Consider the following 19,477-nt stretch of genomic DNA (forward strand, 5'->3'; position numbering starts at 1 on the left):
AGACACACGTCTGCACTGAATCCACCCTGCAGAAGTCAAGTGCAGCGCCAAGGGCAAGATGCGGCAGCGCCACAACCGCAAACCGTACGCTAGAATAGAACCAAGGACATCTGGAAACAGGATCAAACGACAATATTTATCTGCCAGATGCGCAAAAATTTAAACCCACGCCTCTTTCTGCTTTAGATTGTGCCCCTGCCCGGTGTGCAGTCACGTTTTGGGGGTATAACATAATGGAAAATTCGGGGGCGATTAGTGTTGGAAATAACAGATTTACTGTACATTATAACCACTTCCAGGCCAAATAAAAGGAAGCGGCTTAGGTGGGCCACCGCGCCAGGATGGCCAGCCACCCTTAGGGGAGAAAAGAACAAATGATGTCATAACTTTCAGGTTTGGGGGAAATCTACTTTTGCTCTTTAAAAAGAGATGAAAGGTGTCGCTGCCGCAGTGAGGCCTGCGGCGAGAACGCGGGCGGCTTGGTGCGCTCGGCGCCGCGAGGATCACCTAGGCTGCGAGAAGCTCCGAGCTTCCAGTGACACCTAAACCACAGCTTTCGCTACTCCCATATTTGGGGTGATAGTGGGAAGGCAAGTATCACCTCTAATAGAATCTGATAGGATTCTCTCCCCTTGCACTGTGTCCAGGTTCGGGATTCTTCCAAGTTCCCTCCCCTTTGCTCCATGCAGATCCTGGCCCTGCCTGCACTCGCCGTCTCTCCCACACCTGGGTCGCCGTGGGTTGAGTACCTGGGCCCGCCTCGACCCCGTCTTGCCTCCCTCCTCTCCAGCGCTGGCTCTGGAAGGTGACTGCGTGCCTGGCTTGGAGACACCCAGGACCGCAGAAGCCCAGTGACACGAGAAATGGGGCGCAAGCACCTTCTGCAACCCGTTCTCACGCGTTACGGGCATAAACCGAGCTCTAACTAACCTCCCTCCAGCTAACCGCGAGGGGGAAAAAGGGCGCGTGGCAGTGCCCCCTGCAGCCTAGCCACGCGTGGTGAAATTTCCGGCGCTCGGTGCGGCCAAGACACGGGATCTGCACCGCAGCCGCTCAGCTCCCAGAGCCCGCGCCGGGCGCTGCTGCGGCTCCTCCAGTCGCTCCCCGAAGTGCGAAGGCCATCGCCCCTTTCGCTGCGCGCCTGCGAGGCCGGCAGCTCTGGGAGCCGCGCCCGGCTGCGGAGCACTCGGCGGGCCGGGGGCTACCCGGAGGCGCCGGCGCCGGCGGCTCCTCCGCGAGGGTTAACAGCGGTCCCCGCGGAGGCTTCCCCTCGCCGGCCCGGGAACGTGGATACCGCGACCGCAGGATGTTCGCCGGCTGGGCCGGGCAGTCAGGAAACATGAGAAGGCCTCGCTATTCCTGTTCCCGGGCCGCGCGCGCCCGTCTGGGTAAATAAAGCCGCGACGCCGGCGGTGGCCGCGGTGAGCGCGCTGGAGCCCGCGCGGAGAACATGCGGCGGGGATGGGAGCGCGCCTAGCCTCGACGCGGGAGAGCCAGCCACCCTGCCGCCGGCCGCGGGCCCCCCCGCCACCGGTACAGCTCCCGGTCGCCGCGTCCCGGCGCGGGGCCGCGGGAAGAGAGGCGCGCTACGGCTCCCGAGCCGTTCCTTCCCCCTGCTCCGCACGCCTGGGCTCTCCCCGCCCTTCCCCCACCTCCCTCCGAGGCCCTTGGGGACGCGCCCGAGGGGGGTTGGGGGCGGCGGCCGAGGCTGGCCCGAGGGTCTGCGAGGAGCCGGGGAGCCCACCTGGTTCGCGGGCGTGGGGCGGGGCGGTTCCGCAGGGAGGGAGCTCCCCAAGCCAGTGTGGAGTGAATCCGGGTAAGTGGGGAGCACGGGAGCCGAGAGGCGGCGTTGGGGACCGCGCGGGGACCCAGCTCCCGGCCCTTGGCCGCGCCTGCCGCCTGCAGACGCAGCCGCGCCGGGGTCTGTGGTTGCGACCTCGGCGTGGGCTTGGGATAGCGGGGAGGGTCCGCGTGGCAAGCTTCGCGGCGCAATGGCCGGGAAAACACGCCGTGGCCAACAGGAACACAGAGCTGAGGTGGGGACAGACAGCGGGGCTGGGAACGGCTTGCTTCACAAATAGAACAGCCTGAGCGCAAATCACCGAGCGCACGGATTTAAAAGGAAAAACAAGGCGCCTCCTGACGCCTCGAACGAGGGCTGCGAGCACGGACCTTTGCTCTCACACTGGCCGCGGAGGCTGCACGGACGGCCCAGACACGTACCTGTCTGCGGGGGGCAGCTAGCAGAGGTCTGACTTCACCTCCCCGCGAGCACTGACGGGGGCTGTCGTTTAATCTCTGCGGTCACAGCACTACACGTCGCGCGTGGCCCCTGCTGCGATGGCCGGAGGGCGGGGCTGGGGGTCTTGGCGAGCGTGGGCACGCGGCGTGGGTGTGGGGGCGTGGCGGCCCTCGCCGGGGCGGGGCGCGGTTAAGGGGCGCCAGCTGTGAGGCGGGGGCAGCTCGGAAGCAAAGCGAGCTGCCCCCAGGCGCGAGGCGGGGAGGTAGGGCTGGCTGGGGCTGCTGCACGCCTCCGGGCGGTCACCCGGCTGCTCCGCGGCGGCGCGGACCGGCCCCCGACGCTCACGCGCGGCGGGCAGAGGCTCCGGGCCGCCGCGACCCGGGAGGTGAGCTGGCGGCTTTTCCCGACGGGGGCAGCCGCAGGCCCGGCGGTGCGCAGACCGCGGCGCCTCTTCCCGCTCTTTAACCCCTTCTCAACGTCTGAAATGGTTCTCCGAGACCCCAGAGAGGGGTGGGTGTGGAAGGACTCCGAGCTCGCGGCTCGCACCCGCGCTGCGGAAGAGGACAGCACTGGCCACTGGCTCGCGGGGGGGGGGGGGGGGAGCGGGCGGGGTGCCGGACCCAGCGCGTCCGGAGCGGGCTGTGGGGTGGTAGGAGACTCGGAGGGAGGGGAGGGCAAGGTGCATTTGTCCCTGAGCCCACTTCACTTTCTAGCTCTGGAATCTGCTAACTTTCCTGCCCTCACCCCCGCGCCAAGGGCTGTAGCCGGAAAAGGGACGCAGGGGTTTCAGCCAAACCATCCAGGACCTAGAAAACATGCAAATCCCCGAAATCCCAGTGCGGCCTGGGACTCATTGACTGGGGCTTGCGAAAGCGGTTGTTCATGTTCCCCCCAATTTTTCCTTTCTTCCAACCCCTCCTTACGACCCCGAGTGGGAGCTCTGAGAGGCTGTAGTCTTCCGTTTTGACTGAAGAACACCGCGCGGCCCCGCGCCTGCCCTCCGCTTTCCGGAGCGGGCTTCATCCAGATTAAAACCAACTCAGGCAAGGCTCCTTGAGGAGTCACTTTGCTTCGCCCCCGCGGGTTAACTGTTGCCGGCTGAGATTCTTTGGGAGCTGGGTGGCCGGGGCTAAGAGGAGGGTGGGTACCTGACCCGGGAGCGTTCGGGGGCGGGTGACGGGCGTTGCGGCGGAGCGGTGTAACCAGCCAGGGGGGAGGCGGGGGTTCCCGCGTTCAGGTGCGGCGGCGCCGCTCCTTCCCTGGGCTCCGCAGCCCCGCGCCGCGGCCAGGTTCGGGGCTCGGGACGCTCAGGAGGGTGAGCGCTCTCGGCGAGTAATATACTGCATTTTGATCTTATAGAACCCGAGCCCTGCGGAGCTCCCGGCGGCCCGGCCCCAAGGCGCTGCGGCTGCGCCGCGCGGCCTTGTCTGCGCGCGCCATGAACACCATCGTCTTCAACAAGCTCAGCGGCGCCGTGCTTTTTGAGGACCGCGGGGCTCCGGAGCGGGAGCGGGGCGGCAGGCCCTACGGCGGCGTCCTGGACAGTACGCACGCTCGCCCCGAGGTGGGCATTACGGACGGCGCGCCCCTCAAGGACAACCTGGGCCTGAGACACCGGAGGACCGGGTATGCGCACCCTCCCGGGGCCCCCGCCCGCTCCGCGAGAGGTGGGGGCGGTGAGAGGCTTGGGCGTGCTGGTGACAACCGGGGCCTGCGCCTTAGGGCCCCCGACTTTTCCGGGAGGAGCGGTCTCCGCCTCCTGGGTTCGCGCATTCACATTTTAAGGGAGTAGTTGTTCAAAGTGTGGGGGGTCGATTCGTCAGAAGGGCTCCAAAGAGGCTCGTTGGAAACTGAGGACACCTGAAACCGCCTCTTAGTCCTCAGATGCCTGGACCTGGGGGCGGGGGTTACGTGCCTCTCTCCCGACCGCGGGTGCTGACGCGCGGCCGCTGGGGAGGCAGAAAGGGCTGAGCGGGATGCACGGGCGCAGAGCAGGGCCAAGCAGTCGGGGCTCCCCCCCCCGCCCCCTCAGGTCAGGCCAGCCCCGTGGGCTTCCCCCCTTGTGTCACGACAGGGCCTTGCATCGGCCAAGGTGTTGGGAAGGTCGGCCCTCCGCAGGATGCCCCGGACGCGCGCGCGTCTCGGCGGGGCCCGCCGCGAGCCCGGAGGGCGGGGGGGCCGCGGGCCTGCCGGGCCGGGTTTCGGTTTAGCGACCTGAGGGGCTGCGGGGGTGGGGTGGGCGGGGGCGAGAGCTCGCGGGCCACCAGCGGCTCCGGCTGCGGAGGAGGGCCGCCTGTAGCCCCGCCACGTCCCGCGGCTCCGGGAGCACCCCGCGGGGGGAGGGGCGGCCGTCCTGGCCGGTCCACCTGGAAGATTGCATCAGCTGCTTGTTGTTGCTGGTTAGGGAAATAAAGATTAGGTTTCGTCAAAATGTTACTACCAGTCCTCACGGATGGAATTGCATTTCAAAGTGTTTAAAGAGGCAGAAGTCCCGGAGGCTGCGGCGCAGGCGCGCGAGCCTCGCGGAGTGGCTGGGCGCGCGGGCGGCGGCGCGGCGACACCTCGCGGAGCCGCTGGGGAGCGCAGCGCCGAGGCCCGGCTCCCGGCTGCTTCCCGCCCTTCCTCGGAATATGCTTCTCCCGGGGTCTTTTTACGTTACCCCGTGACACAGACCTTCCATACTTTTAAGCTCGCCCTTTTGTCGTGAAAAGCTCCCTACAGTGTTTTGGGTTTTTTCTTTCCGCTTTTTCGTGTGTGTTTTTGTTTTCGGTTCTGCATTTTTCCTCCACAAACCCCTTCTTGGAAAGCTTCCCCTTTACACGAGGATCAAAGGGTACAGGGGAGAGCTTGAAGAGAACCAGGGCAGCGGGGCGGCCATCACCCCTTGCTTTGTTCCCAACGTCCAGTGGGCGACGGGAAGCCCCGAGCGGCGGGCATGAGTCCCTGAAAGAACATTCGAGAGCCGGCCGCAGCCACTACTCATCCCCTGAGGCCAGGGCCCCTGGAGGGCGCGGTGCAGGCGGGCGAGGGACGGTGCCGGCCCTGCTGCGCAGGTCTGTGGCTTGAATAACAAAAGAGCGTCCCTCAGATCACCTAAAGCTCTAACTTCTGGCTTCAGGATTTCCCCCTTTTCCATATAAACCTGGCGGCCTTCGCCGCCCCACGCCCGTCCTGTGCCACCCGGGCCGGCCCCGCGCGCCCTGACCCTGTGCGCCTCCCACCCCTGCCTGGCCTCAGCGTCCGGGCGCGCGGGGCCGGGGTCGACCGGGCTGAAGCGCGTGCGGACCCGGGGGCCCGGCGGGCGGCGCTCGGCCGGCGCGGCTCACCGGGAACCCCTCCTCTCCCGGTGTCCCAGGGCCCGGCAGAATGGCGGGAAGGTGAGGCACAAGCGGCAGGCCCTGCAGGACATGGCGCGGCCCCTCAAGCAGTGGCTGTACAAGCACCGCGACAATCCGTACCCCACCAAGACGGAGAAGATTCTCCTGGCGCTCGGCTCGCAGATGACGCTAGTGCAGGTAATCGGGGCCCACGAGCCCCGACCCTCCCTCGGCGAGGCTGAGCGGCGGCCCTGCGCCTCCCGCCGCTGGGCACGGGTGGGCCGAGACCGGCCGTCCGGACGCTGCCGCCGCTCTGCCTGAGGCTGGTGCGGGGCGGGCCCGGGGCCGGAGCGGTGGTCTGGGGAGTTGCTGCGTCTCCGACCGTCTTCCGGAGGCTTGGCGCAGCAGGGGTCGTGTGGCGCTTGCTAAGGAGGGCAGGGCAAAGGCGAGCGCGGAGCTCATGCACGCGGCGGTGGCTCCAGCGGGCACTACCCCGCAGTGATTTGCGTCGGGGTCGCCCGAGGGCTCGTTAACACACACGCTGCCGCCGCCCCCCACCCAGCCCGGAGTTCGCAGGAGGTCCTGGCCGGGGACGGTGCTTTGTATTTCTAACACGTTCTTGGGGTGACGCGTAAGCTGCTGGCCGCACCACACTTTGAAAACCCGGCAGAAGGGCACCCCACATTGGGGCCCCATGTTAAAGGTCAAGTTACAGGGTACCTTTCAAGTTGACCGCTCCTGACAGAGCTAGTAGGTGGGCTGGAAGGGCCAGAAGCGGGTTTGGGAGGTTTTTCCTTTTTAAGAGGCACCCTGGGCCTTAGCTAGACTCCACGCGGCTTTGCTGGCGGTATCTTTGTCCTTGGGTTAAGGGGCAGATCTCAGATGGCGGGTACCTGGTCAAGTGCATAGGGGCGGCCTAAGCTTGCTCCATTTCTAGCGAGCAGTACTGCTGTGCACAGGTTTCCCTCCGTGGCGGCACCTGATGCTCGCAAAACCCGGTGAGGTAGAGCACGTGTTGTCAGCCTTTCGCAGGTGATGTAACCAAGGCAGGAGAAGGCTGTGTTGAGGGGTAGAGGTGGGCCTGGAAACGCCGCGGGTCCATACCACGTGCTCTGGCCGGCACACCAGTTTCCTTTCATAAATGCAGTGACGTGAACTTTCATGCGTGCAGGCAGAGCAGATTCACTCAGAAAGAGGAGAGGAGGTGCTACCTGAGCTGAGAAGTCGCGTCCGTTGCAGTAGCACTGCGTCACTGCATTTGTGAAACTTTGGTCGTTCTGTGACGGGTATAGTAAGTGAGAACCCCAAAGTAACAGGGACCGTTTAACTACTAGATAACATAAAAATTGCTTTCCAGAGTATTTAAGATTATCATTTTAGGAATTACTAGAAAGTTGGACGAAGCATGAAAATTGACTTGTACTCAGACTTATTAAAACTGTAATAAGCATTTTTTTGCTTGTTTTCAGAATACAGTTGTAGAGAAAAACAAACATCTCTTCTGCTTTATATTACGAGGCAATAGTATTAATGGTGATTTGCTGCGGCGCTGGAGGGGAAAATTAATTTAGTGTTCTTGGCTTAATATCTGTTTAACACAAAACTATGAACTTTCAGTGATTTTCACAAGTAGTTTTTAAATAAGTAATTTCAGCCAGAAAAACTTAAGAAAATAAATGCATACATTCAAATTTGACTTTAAACTGGTATGCTATTTATTTTCAAAATACACAAATTTATAGAGCTATTTAAATAGTTCACTTTGATGTCAACAGTAAAATATTAACTTATTGATTACATAGTTCCATGGTTAATACTTGCCATTCTTTCAGACAGAAAGCAACAAATGTTTATGGCTTATTTAGGACATTTTTAGCTATGAAAAGTATTATTTGGCATTAGCAGAGACATTTAAATTTTCACCTGTGGTAGTTTTTCTGAGTTGCAATACAAGTAGCTGTCATTCTAATACAGAATCAAATTATTCTCTACCTGTAATGATAGTTCAAATACAAATAATTCTTTTTGCGTTAAGATCTTGGTAAAACTTGCGTTTTTCTAATTTACATGACATTTTTGTTCATGTAATGAAAATCTTTCCCATTATATTTTCTCTCACACTAGTCTTCAAATAAAAATGCATGCAAATATGTAATTTTTAAATGGGGCAAAGAAAGGTAATTATTTATAATTATAATTGATAGCTATTTAATGATTTCCAAGTTTTATAATAAATGAAGTTGGTTTCTGGAACTTTAAAGTGATAAATGGAAAAAATCAAACGTATAGAATAACCAAGGGACCCTTATATACCATTCAGGTTGGGTCCACCTCTTCTCCATTAGGCACAACGGAATGTCTGTGTAAGAAAAAATATATATATTTATGAATATAAGGGGTTTGTATAAGTCAGACATTTACTAAACATCCAAAGCAAATTCTGATGCTGTGAAAACCAAATAAATTATGTCAATACATTTCACTTCTGGGGGAAAAATATCGAGCTGTGATCTGAATAAAGCTTTTGAGCCCTGCAAATTAGACCCCTGTTTCATGAATCAGGTTCTCCCAGTGAATAAATTTCTCCTGTGGAGTCAGCCTTCTTGAGAAGAGTGATCATGTCTTATTCATCTTCATCCTCCCGTTTCACCCCAGCCCAGTACTTTCCATATAGTAAACTCTTCATACATGTTTGCAGACTGAATAGGTTCTCACTGGGGAATACAACTGTAATCACCATGTGACTTCCCCAAACATATTGTGGAAAACTGGAGAATGTCTTGAAATCAGACTAAGATATTCTAGTTTTAAAATCCATCTCACTGTAGGGAGCACACAGAGGGCAGCTCGTTAACTTTAATGGTACATGTTCTACAGAACAAGCATATAACTCACCTTATTATTTTTAGTATATCTGGAAATATGTCATATTTTATGTCAATAGACAAATATGGAGGGTTTCCCATATTTCTAGCTCCAGTCTCTATTTCTTGTTTATTATAATACCTCTTGTCTCTGCTTCTCATAATTTATATTAATAAGTTGTCAGCATAATTATTTTATTCCTTAACTACAAGAGTGTCTTTTATTTTTGAACATTTCTTTTACCCTTCATATTTCCCTTTTGGTTGTGTGTCAAGCTATCAAACCTTTCATAAGCAGTACTTTTGCCTTATTTTGCTACTCTGAAGGGTGTAAAACTTGGTCAGCAATCTCCATTAAGCCTGGAAACAGAATGCTGAAGCTTTAATGAGGGAATTTTTTAGGACCACAGAAGTAACTTTTTCTGATAAACAGAAGCTCTAAGGACATTAATCAACACTACATTTTGTTCATTCCTGAAAGATGAGGCAGAGAGAGGTATTTCTGCAGCTTTCTTTTTTTTCTACTCACTAGACTTAGCAACTTGTCTTAATTTATTATAACTGTTTGCATTATTAATCTGCCATCTTCCTACTAAGATATAAGCATTTTTATAAAATTAACAGGAAGATGATATGTGTGTGTGTGTGTTTTCACTTTAACCAACCGAAATACTCCATTTTGCTTGGTTTCTATGACTGACCGTTGTTCAAACATTATAAAAATATACTCTCTACTTTCAAAATATAACCAGAATAACAGTGTGGAATAACAGATATGCGACTGGGGCTTTGTATTACTGTAGGATATGGAGCTTACTCAGGGAATAATTGCCCCTGAAGAAGTTTTTTAAAAGAAGGGCAGATGGGGGCTGTACCTGGTTTCAATATTTCCCATTGTTTATGTGTATATATTTAAAATATATTTATGTTTTTTTCTGGATTATAATAGTGGAATGATTATTTTTATGATCACATACAGAGTGCAATGCAAGTGGAGTTTGAGACTACATTTTAGTGATTGGGTGTTAATGCTCCCTTTTCTACAGTAGAAGTTTCCAGTTCCTGTGATACAGCCATGTACCATTTGGTTAGATCTGGTGTGTTGCAAGATTTTGCCCCTGTGTTGACACAGCTTTTGCTTGGTATGCAGTGCTTCTGCTGAGATGTGTGTGTACTTATCAACTGCAAGAATTATGGCTACTGTTAAATATTCAACAAAATCTCAGATTGGTCCTTCTACGTTATTCCCAGTGTCAGACTACATGGTGTAGAAGTGAGGTGTTCGATATTTCAGTTGAATGACTGAATCTGCGTTGTTAATTCTGTGTGTTCAAAGGTGGACAGATGCCAGAGTATCCCCTTGGGTTTACTATAATGATTGCTCTGCCAGTGTGATGAATGTAAACACGGCTGCGTAGGATGAAAGCTACTGAGCTTTCTCTTCCAGCTTCTAGATATTTTGTTCTCTAAGCTTTCGCTATAAAATGCAGTGTTTTTAAAGCTCTGAGTTTGACGTTAAAATGCTGTTGCAGAACCTGTCTTGGTAAGGAGGCCTGTTTCGTGTAAGATAGAATTTGAATGATAACCTGAAGGAAGCCATAGTAAGTTAAAGGTAGAGAATTCGAGCTGGTGCTTTTTTACCTTCAGTGAAATGGATGGCATTTGCATCACTTCATCAGGAAAAAACTTGAGAGCTGATACTCGTGCAGATTTGTTCACCAACTATTGTCTGCTGTTTGCATGACTTAACACAAGAAGATATTCAACACCCCTGACTATATCCAGCCCTTAGCTTGTACTGTAAGTTGCTGATAATAAAACACTGGCAGAGTAAATGTATTAGTACGTTGGGTGCCGGTCAAACTTACGGAATCAGTTTAGAAATAGCCTGTTAGACACCATCAAACCTTTATGGAAAATCTTCTGATGTATAATTAATAAACTCTGTTAAGAACTATGAGTATACAAAACGTAAAAAATGATACGCCTCCTATATATGAAAAGCTAGTTAATGCCACCATGACATTTAAAGGTCCCTATTTTTGTATGTTAGAATTATAAGTATATTGATTGTTTTTAAAATTTGAAGTCCATCGCATTTTAATAAAAATATGAAGAGTTTCATAAGAATTGGATTTTACACTATGTGGTACTGTGTGTTGCTTGTATTAAGAGTTAAGGTCGGGGACTTCCCTGGCGATCCAGTGGTTAAGACTTCGCCTCCCAATGCAGGGGGTGCGGGTTCGATACCTGGTGGCGGAGCTAAGATCCCACAGGCCTCGCGGCCGCAAAACCGAAACATAAAACAGAAGCAATATTGTAACAAATTCAATAAAGACTTTAAAAAAAAAGTGTTAAGGTCAGTTAAGATTTAAGATTAGCCTCTGAATTACATGATGTTTAGTAAAGAAAGTAACAAAAAAAGTTTGGGAGTTGGATTCTAATAAATATAAGTGACATAGGCATGGGGGAAGTTGCAGGCTGTCCTCTGTGTGCAAAAGGAACAGAGAAGGACATAAAACACCTCTCTGATTGCTGAAGGGAGTAGTGGTCAGGAGAAGATAGGTTGGTACCAACCATAAAGGAGATGAATGAACACTTTTTAGGGGAGCATGGATGACATTCACAGATCTTAATTTTCAGAGTTGGCAAGGATGTCAGGAACCATGAAGTTCTGAAAAGATGAATGAGTTATGTAAACTCACACAGCCTGTTTTTGGCTAAGTCAGAACAGGAAACCAGGTCTCCTTCCATTATACCACAGTTAGAGGATGACAGGACATGCATGAAGATGTGAAGACGTTAAGTAAGTAATTAAATCATAACGGTGCACCAACACTTGAATTTGATGATGGTTGTTAAGATCCATTCAAGTGGATAGAATGGAAGATAGGGAAGTTCGAAAAAATTCTGTTCTAAAATTCCCAGTTGGTACTCATGAGGACATGGGCGAACATTTTGGCCATGCCTTGGAGAATAGAGGGAGGTTTGAGAGGAAATGGGCCAGGCATTTCATGCTTCCATAGTGCAGGTTCACCCATGTATCATAGTTAATCACGTGTAGCTCTTCACTTTTAGTCCTTCTGTGTGTGCAGGGCACAAAGTTTATTCATTCCTAGCACTTAATATCATGGCTAAAGCACAGGAGCTACTCAGTATGTGTTTGCTGAATGAACAGTCCCAGAAGGTGTCTGTAGAGGTTGGAGGAGACAGAGAATTCAAAGTCAGACTAAACCCTAGTAATAATAGCACAGCTTGGCAGGAAGAGGGGTTGGTGGAGCCGAAGGCTTCTGAAGTGCCGTGGTGAGATATTACACCACTGCACATAAATTTGAGGACAGTTATCATTGCTTAAGACACAAAGGGAGGTAACACTGAATATATATTATATATGATATGGTTTGTGCATATATAAACTGGGGAAGACTACCATGTTTTACCCATGGGGAAGAAAAGAAAAAAATTATAGTTTTGGTTTCTTTTTAATGTAGGATTCACCACAGGTTCATTCAATAATTAAGGCTTGAGTAATGTGCAAAAGTTGTGTATTTATAGTATAAATTTAAAAAAGAAAAAAAAATTCCAGTGCAAGCATCACCGCACAAACCATTAATGTACTGTGGAGTCATGTTACGGAAAAAATTGGTAGAAAAACGTAATCCTCTTTCCACTTTTCATCCTTTTCAAGGCAAGTATTGGCCTTTCATGTTTTTAATATATATATTCTGATGGTAGCTTGATGTTTAAAAAGAAATGTCAAGTGACATTTTAGCCTCTAGAAATCCAGTAGCACCTTAAACAGAAACAATGGAACTAACCTTGTTTTGCAGTGTTCATTTCTTTGCCATCACCTATTTGGAAGCACTAGATTTTTAGCTTAAAGCTGGGTGTTATTTGGCTTTTTTCTCTCTCTCTGCTTGTCTGATTGCTCTGTCTCTGACTGTTTTGCCAGCTCCTACCTCCTTAATTGCTGGAGGTTTCCAGGGTTTGGTCCTTGGCCCTCTTTGCATTCTGTCTGCTCTCACAGCTTCAGCTCTCACCTTTGTGCATTTGACCCAAATCTGGTCTTCCTTTGCCCTTAGATCTCTCTTATTTTCTTGCTGCACATTTCACCTGTGTGCTTTTCTAGTATCTCAAACTAAACATTCCCAAACCAAAGGCATCATTTCACCCTCAAACAATTCTGCTTTCTCAAACTGGCACTATCTTCTCTTCTTACACAAGTTTGATAACTCAAGGGCATCTCTTTCTTCCTTCTTAGTTACCTACCACAGTGTCTCGGGAATTTGACTTATATTTGTTCCCATGTCTTCTTTGTTGGAAACACACTTCCCTACCCATTATCCCTGACCTAGTCCTTCAAAATCTAGCTTAAATTCTTCATGAAGTCATGAGTCACATCAAAGTAACCCCTCCTTCGTTGCACCTGTAACATTATATTTTAATGTGTCTTAAGCCATTTATCACATTCTTTCCTATATTAGTTATTTGTTTTTTTATTGAAGTAAGTTGGTTTACAATGTGTTAATTACTGCTGTACAGCAAAGTGATTCAGTTATATATATGTATACAAACACACACACACACGCACGCACACACACGCACACACATAGATATTCTTTTTTGTTATATTCTTTTCCATTACGGTTTATCACAGGATATTGCATATACTTCTCTGTGCTCTATAGTAGGACCTTGTTGTTTATCCATCCTGTATATAAAAACTCACATCAGCTCATCCCAAACTCCCAGTCCATCCCTCCCCCAAACCCCTGCCCCTTCGCAACCACCAGTCTGTTCCCCATGTCTGTGATTCTGTTTCATAGTTAGGTTCATTTGTGTCATATTTTGGATTCCACATATAAATGATATCATATGGTATTTGTCTTTCTTTTTCTGATGTACTTCAATTAGTATGATAATCTCTAGGTCCATCATGTTGATGCAAATGGCATTATTTCATTCTTTTTTATGGCTGAGTAATATTCCATTGTGTATATGTACCACCTCTTCTTTATCTGTTCATCTGTTGATGGATATTTAGGTTACTTTCATGTCTTGGCTGTTGTGAGTAGATACTAGAGTTATTTGTGTACTCTCCTACCTTTCTTACTAGACTGAAAATTTTATGGCAAAGCCCTTCAATATTTTTTTTGTTCCCAGAATACAGTTAGTGCTCATTCTGTGTAGTAAGTGCTCAGCACATTTGTTGAATGAATGAATGAATGAATGGATATAAATGTCCAATACTGTTATGTCATGAAGATATGTAATGATCAGAGATTATGAGAGAGGCTTAGGTCCTTTCTGGGAAAGTAATTGTAGGATGGGTAATTTTTTTTATGGTGTGTTAATTGAGAAATAAAACTTTTTTAGGTGTCAAATTGGTTTGCTAATGCAAGACGTCGGCTTAAGAATACTGTTCGACAGCCAGATTTAAGCTGGGCCTTAAGAATAAAGTTGTACAATAAGTATGTTCAAGGAAACGCTGAGCGGCTGAGTGTAAGCAGTGATGACTCATGTTCTGAAGGTTTGTTAGTATTTTTATCTTGCTTTCTTTGCTCTGCCTTTGTAAGGGGACATTCACTTCCATTGCTGTTTTTAAGGTTGATCCCACAAAACACGATGGTGCCGTAATGGTTCTTTTTATTGCATGAGGTGGCTTTACCTTTACAATACTGTAAATGAGCAGCCAAATTGTGGCTGCTTCCTCTTGTTCCTAGATTTATCATGTGTCAGAATAACATTTTTTGTGAAGTTCACTAAAATTAACATACCAAAGGGAGAGATTATATAGATTCCTGCTTTCCTTTGCCTAAAAATTAATCTTAACTATCAAAGATAATTTTATACACTTTAAATATTCTTCCTATATATATTTTAAATCACTAAATGTAACAGTTGGGTGGCTGGGGAGAAGTATGTGTAAGTACTACCTGGTGATATTTTTCCCCCTTAGATGGAGAAAATCCTCCACGAAACCACATGAATGAAGAAGGCTATAATAATCCAGTTCACCATCCTGTGATTAAAAGTGAGAGCTCAGTCATAAAAGCTGGAGTGAGGCCAGAGTCACGGGCCAATGAGGACTACGTATCGCCCCCAAAATACAAGAGCAGCTTGTTGAATCGTTACCTTAACGACTCTTTGAGACACGTCATGGTCACAAATGCTGCCATGATGGGAAAGACAAGGCAGAGAAACCATTCAGGATCTTTTAGTTCCAATGAATTTGAGGAGGAATTGGTATCTCCCTCATCGTCAGAAACCGAAGGCAATTTCGTCTATCGCACAGGTAAGTCTGTGCTTTTCGTGATACCTTGTTTGAAACAGAATTAAAGCTGCAGCAGAGGACTTTCTTTTGACAGGTGTAAAGGCATAATTTTTATTGCTTGTGCATCAGATTATGTACATATGGCCTATAATTCAGTTTGAAAGCTTTCATTTTGTTCTTAATTAGCAGATACGCTTGTTAGTAGATGATGGTTTACTGGGAAGTTTTCATCCTTAATAAAAATTTTTAATCTTAGTGATAAACATTCTTAGAGGAGATATGTATTGGCTTTATGAATAAAGCATAATGGAGGAATGTCCCAGATTATAACCAGCCATGCAGATACTCTGTACTCCATCTTTTCTCTTAAGTTCTTTGCTTGCTTATAGTGATGGAAAATGAACACAGAGTAGCATGGGTGCCAAGACGTTTGTGAAGGAAACGTAGCTTAAATTGCTTTGGAAATCTTACTTTTATTCCTGAAACGCACAAGTAGGGCTGTAAGTAGCTTTGAAAGTTTTGCTTTTAGTCCGGAAAGAGTGAATCAATTTCTACGTGTCCACAACTTTCAGATGGAGTGGCAAGTTTGGTAAAATTTTCTGTCTTGACTTCAGTGCTTCGTTACAAAGGATTGTGTGCCCTACATCTGGTGTAGGTAGACTCCGGGTCCTGAAAATGCCAGGCAGTGAGATTTAGAAATGTTACCCCTGGAATTAGTAACTTCAGGGGGCATGCAGCTCAGCCACATTATGTCACAGATAAGAAAGCCCCGACCAAGGAGACGCAGCGAGTTACTCTTCTCCAGATCGGTGGTGGTGTAGCTGAGCCTGCACAAGAGGTTGGAGGAGCCTAACTACTGCCAGACGACTGTTACCGCTACTGTTACACATATTGCCACCAGTCATTTATTGAATAGTTGTGATATGCTAGGTTCTACGCAATACTACACAAGTACTACTGCATTTAGTCCTTATAACATCAAGGAGCTTGATATGTGAACAGTAGAGCTTTATAAAGAAATTTAAAGTTGGTCTGCTTAATATATCCTTAAGGTTATTTAGCCAGATATCTGATTTTTAAGTGTCTACAAATATGTACAAGATCTGTGAGGATTCAGAGGAAATCTCAATACATTTTGGACTTCATCTCATTTTCTGTTTGTATCTCCAACTCCAGCAAGGAAAACAACTCCAAACACTCAGAAATACATAGCCTTGTAAATAATAAATTGGGTCTCGAAAGAAGTAAAAGATGCAATAAAAGATAATTTAGCCAATAATGAAAAATTTAGAACTATCTACTAATACCTAACTGACAGAACTTGTAAGTAATTCAGAATGTTTTGAGAAAAAGGAAAATAAACCAAGTCATTCAAGTAGAAATAATTGAAAAAGAATAAACAGAAAACAAAAAGTGGTAAAATGGAAGCTGAAAAATAGATAAAAATCAAGAGTTGGCTCTTTGAAGTCAGTAGTAAAAACACTCAAGCAGGGGCTTCCCTGGTGGCGCAGTGGTTGGGAGTCCGCCTGCCGATGCAGGGGACGTGGGTTCGTGCCCTGGTCCGGGAGGATCCTGCGTGCTGCGGAGCGGCTGGGCCCGTGGGCCATGGCCGCTGAGCCTGTGCGTCCGGAGCCTGTGCTCTGCAACGGGAGAGGCCCGCGTATCACAAAAAAAAACCTCAAGCAAAAATGGACACAAATTGAAGTTGGAAATAAGAAAGGATATAGCAATCATTATATAGTTATTAAACAAAAAATATTTTTAAAAATTATAAAGTACTATGCACAATTGTTTGACAGTATACTGTATGCAAATGTATGGATGAAGTGAATTGCTATTATCCACACAAATTAAATTATTAATTCATAATAAGAAAAGGTTTAAATGACCACTAATGCAGGAAAAATTAAGGTTTTTAGTAAACTCAGTTCCCAAAACACTTGATAGATAACTTGGTAGATCCATTGGATTTTTTTTCAAACTTTGAAGAAATAATTAATTCCTATGCTTTATACATTTTTCTGGAACATATAAAAGCATGGGAAGTATCCCAACTTTTAAAAGTGTAAATGTTATCCTAATCCCAAACCAGATCAAGATAGCATAAAACTCAAAATTTTTATTTGTACTACTGATACTGACTATGAAACAACATGGGAAATATTGTAAGTTTAAGTGAAAAAATTTTAATTGTGGATACACTGAGTATAATTATGACAAGTGTGTATGGACAAAAACAAGAAAGATAAAAACAATGAAAATTACAATTTGATGAGGGGGTGTAATTGAAGGACCGTTGTTTAAAATTGTTTTTCTTGTAAATTTATGTTGCCCAGTAAAAACAAGGTCACGTGCCTATGAAATTTCCCCAGTGTGTTGGGTCTTCTGAAAATCCATGCTCTTTTCCAAGGTGACAAAATGTAAAGTCAAAGAGGGACTAGCATGCCTGTATATTGATGCTTTTTGAAGTGAAGTAGCTTGGCCATGTATTTTTATTAAAGCATTCCAACTGCACTTGGTCCGTGTCATGGACTATTCACTTGCCAAATTCTAGTTTTAAATCAAACCTATCTTTTAGTTATGCAAGCAATGAGATGGCAGCCTAGACACGTAAACTTCTGGATTTGCGTGCATATGTATAAGCTTAAAAAGAACAGAATACAATTTTGGGGTTTGTGGATGGAGAATGAGGAAAGACTGGTTGGTCTCAAACTGGTCTACTAAATTTCAGACGAAGACAGTAAACGGCTGTCTTCTGTGGGAATTGAGTGACAGTGCTGCTGCAGTTGTATCTGGGTTAGCAGTCATGCATAAGTGGTGGAACAGAGAATTTCAGTAAATACTTTCTGAACAACTGCTTTGGTTTTCTCTGGCATACAGGCTATTCTGAATCCCTTCAGTTCCTTCTGGTTGTATCTCATCTTCCTCATCCAAACAGCAACCTTCTAAGTCTGCTCTCAAACGCCATCCCCTCCACCACCCTAGTTCTATAGTAGTACAAAGATTTCGGCTTTAAAATTTTTTTTTTTTCAGAAGAGATCACCTTTAAGTACAAGTTATTGGTTTATCTGTGCTGAGAAATCGTATCCGTTTTTCCATCCATTTTTGTAAGACAGCTGCTATCACATGATGCATTTCCCTAAATATAGGGAGTCAAAAGGCCAAGTGAAAGAAAGAGTTGGTGTTTGGAAGGGTAATGTATCACTGAATTTCATTTCACTTGTTAAACTCTAGCAGGGAGAAGTCTGGTAGATTATAAAGCAGTAATCCTAATTGAAGATATTGTTAGACACCATCCAAGTAGGTACAGACATGTTTTTATTGATTTTATGTGGACATTAAATGTTTCTCTCTAGTCTGCAGTCTCCCACAACATGCAGGAAAAAAAGAAAAGATGTTCTTTTTTCAGGGGCATGGTAGACTCTCAGTCAGCATTCTGACAGCAGCAATTATAACATTAGAATTGATCAGAATTATTAAGGTTATTGTTTCGAAATACAGTTAAGTAATACAGAAGAAAATCTAGTCACAGAGTGTCATCTGTTGAATGAAGTCACTTAAATTAAAATTACAATCCTCTTCGTCATGTTAGGTTAACGGATGGTAATTTTCAGATATTCGATGGAGGGGGTCTGCTCTCTGAGGTGTCAGGATGAGGACCCTAGCATCATACGTGCCTCCGCTCCTGTTGACCCAGTGTTCAAGTTCCCTAGATGGGGCCATCCGTGAAGGAGCCAGCCGCCATCTGTAGCATCTTCCAGAGTGAGTCCTCACTAGAGGCTTTCCTAACTTGGATTTGAGTTTAATTTACCCTAAACCAAGCCTATTAAATTTCCTTCTTCAGTGAGGGAGAAAGGAGACATTTCTAAGAAGTATACTTGGTGAGGGGACTGTCAGGCAAGTCTTGAAACAGGAAGTGTGAACTTCCCTGCTCTGTTGCTGGCACGAGGACAGGTTCCTATTCTGTTCTTTCTTTTCGCAGCTCACAAATGACCAACTTATAAATGGCTAGTACACTCTAATGGTTACTCTCTGAGCCCCACTGCTTCCCCACTGCTTTATGAATTTATATAATTCATAAATTTACTCTGCTCCCACGAGGCTGAATGTTTCAACTTCATCTTGTTAAACTGCCTAAAATCCCTGTTAATTATACACATCTGGTATAGAAAAACCATATTGGCGGATAGAACTCTTTTCTATGTTAGTGTGAATTAATCAGATTAGCTTCCCCTCCACTTGACTGAGGGTGAATATCCCTGAAGAAATGGAGATTTTGTTTTGTTTTGTTTTTTTTTGGCAGTACGCGGGCCTCTCACTGCTGTGGCCTCTCCCGTTGCGGAGCACAGGCTCCGGACGCACAGGCTCAGCGGCCATGGCTCACGGGCCCAGCCGCTCTGCGGCACGTGGGATCTTCCCGGACCGGGGCACGAACCCGTGTCCCCTGCATCGGCAGGCGGACTCTCAACCACTGAGCCACCAGGGAAGCCCCAGAAATGGAGATTTTGATGGGCAGAAAAAAGTCATTTATTTGGTGCACAGGACTCTTTGGGAGGTGGAGTCCATTTGAATGGCCTGCAAAATGGGGCAAAATGAGGGAACTAGGGATTTTGGTTACTGGGGAAAGACAAACAAGGCAGTAGAAAGTAAATCTGGGAGAATGACAAAAAGCTAAATGCCATTTCCAAATGTTTTTTCTTGGCTAATGATGACCCCGGTGGGTGGTGGAGATGGTCTTTTTTCGTTCTCTTCCTGCACGCTTGTGTACTTTAGAATTTAA

General features: G+C 47.5%; 1 protein-coding gene across 7 annotated transcripts in view; it reads left to right on the forward strand.

Annotated features, from left to right (window-relative positions):
• Nucleotides 1-1,404: 1,404 nt before the first annotated feature.
• Nucleotides 1,405-19,477, forward strand: part of MKX (mohawk homeobox) — a 65,472-nt gene continuing 47,399 nt past the window's right edge. For 3 of the 7 annotated variants that reach the window (XM_033852535.2, XM_033852534.2, XM_033852533.2), the window contains exons 1-5: nucleotides 1,405-1,533; nucleotides 3,602-3,868; nucleotides 5,598-5,757; nucleotides 13,800-13,953; nucleotides 14,383-14,718. In XM_033852535.2, coding sequence (XP_033708426.1) covers nucleotides 3,681-3,868; nucleotides 5,598-5,757; nucleotides 13,800-13,953; nucleotides 14,383-14,718 — 838 coding nt within the window. In that variant the 5' untranslated portion in view covers nucleotides 1,405-1,533; nucleotides 3,602-3,680. The other 4 variants (XM_033852531.2, XM_033852532.2, XM_073801780.1 and 1 more) reach the window with 4 other exon arrangements.

This window comes from Tursiops truncatus, chromosome 2, assembly GCF_011762595.2.
Source record: "Tursiops truncatus isolate mTurTru1 chromosome 2, mTurTru1.mat.Y, whole genome shotgun sequence".
NCBI lineage: Eukaryota > Metazoa > Chordata > Mammalia > Artiodactyla > Delphinidae > Tursiops > Tursiops truncatus.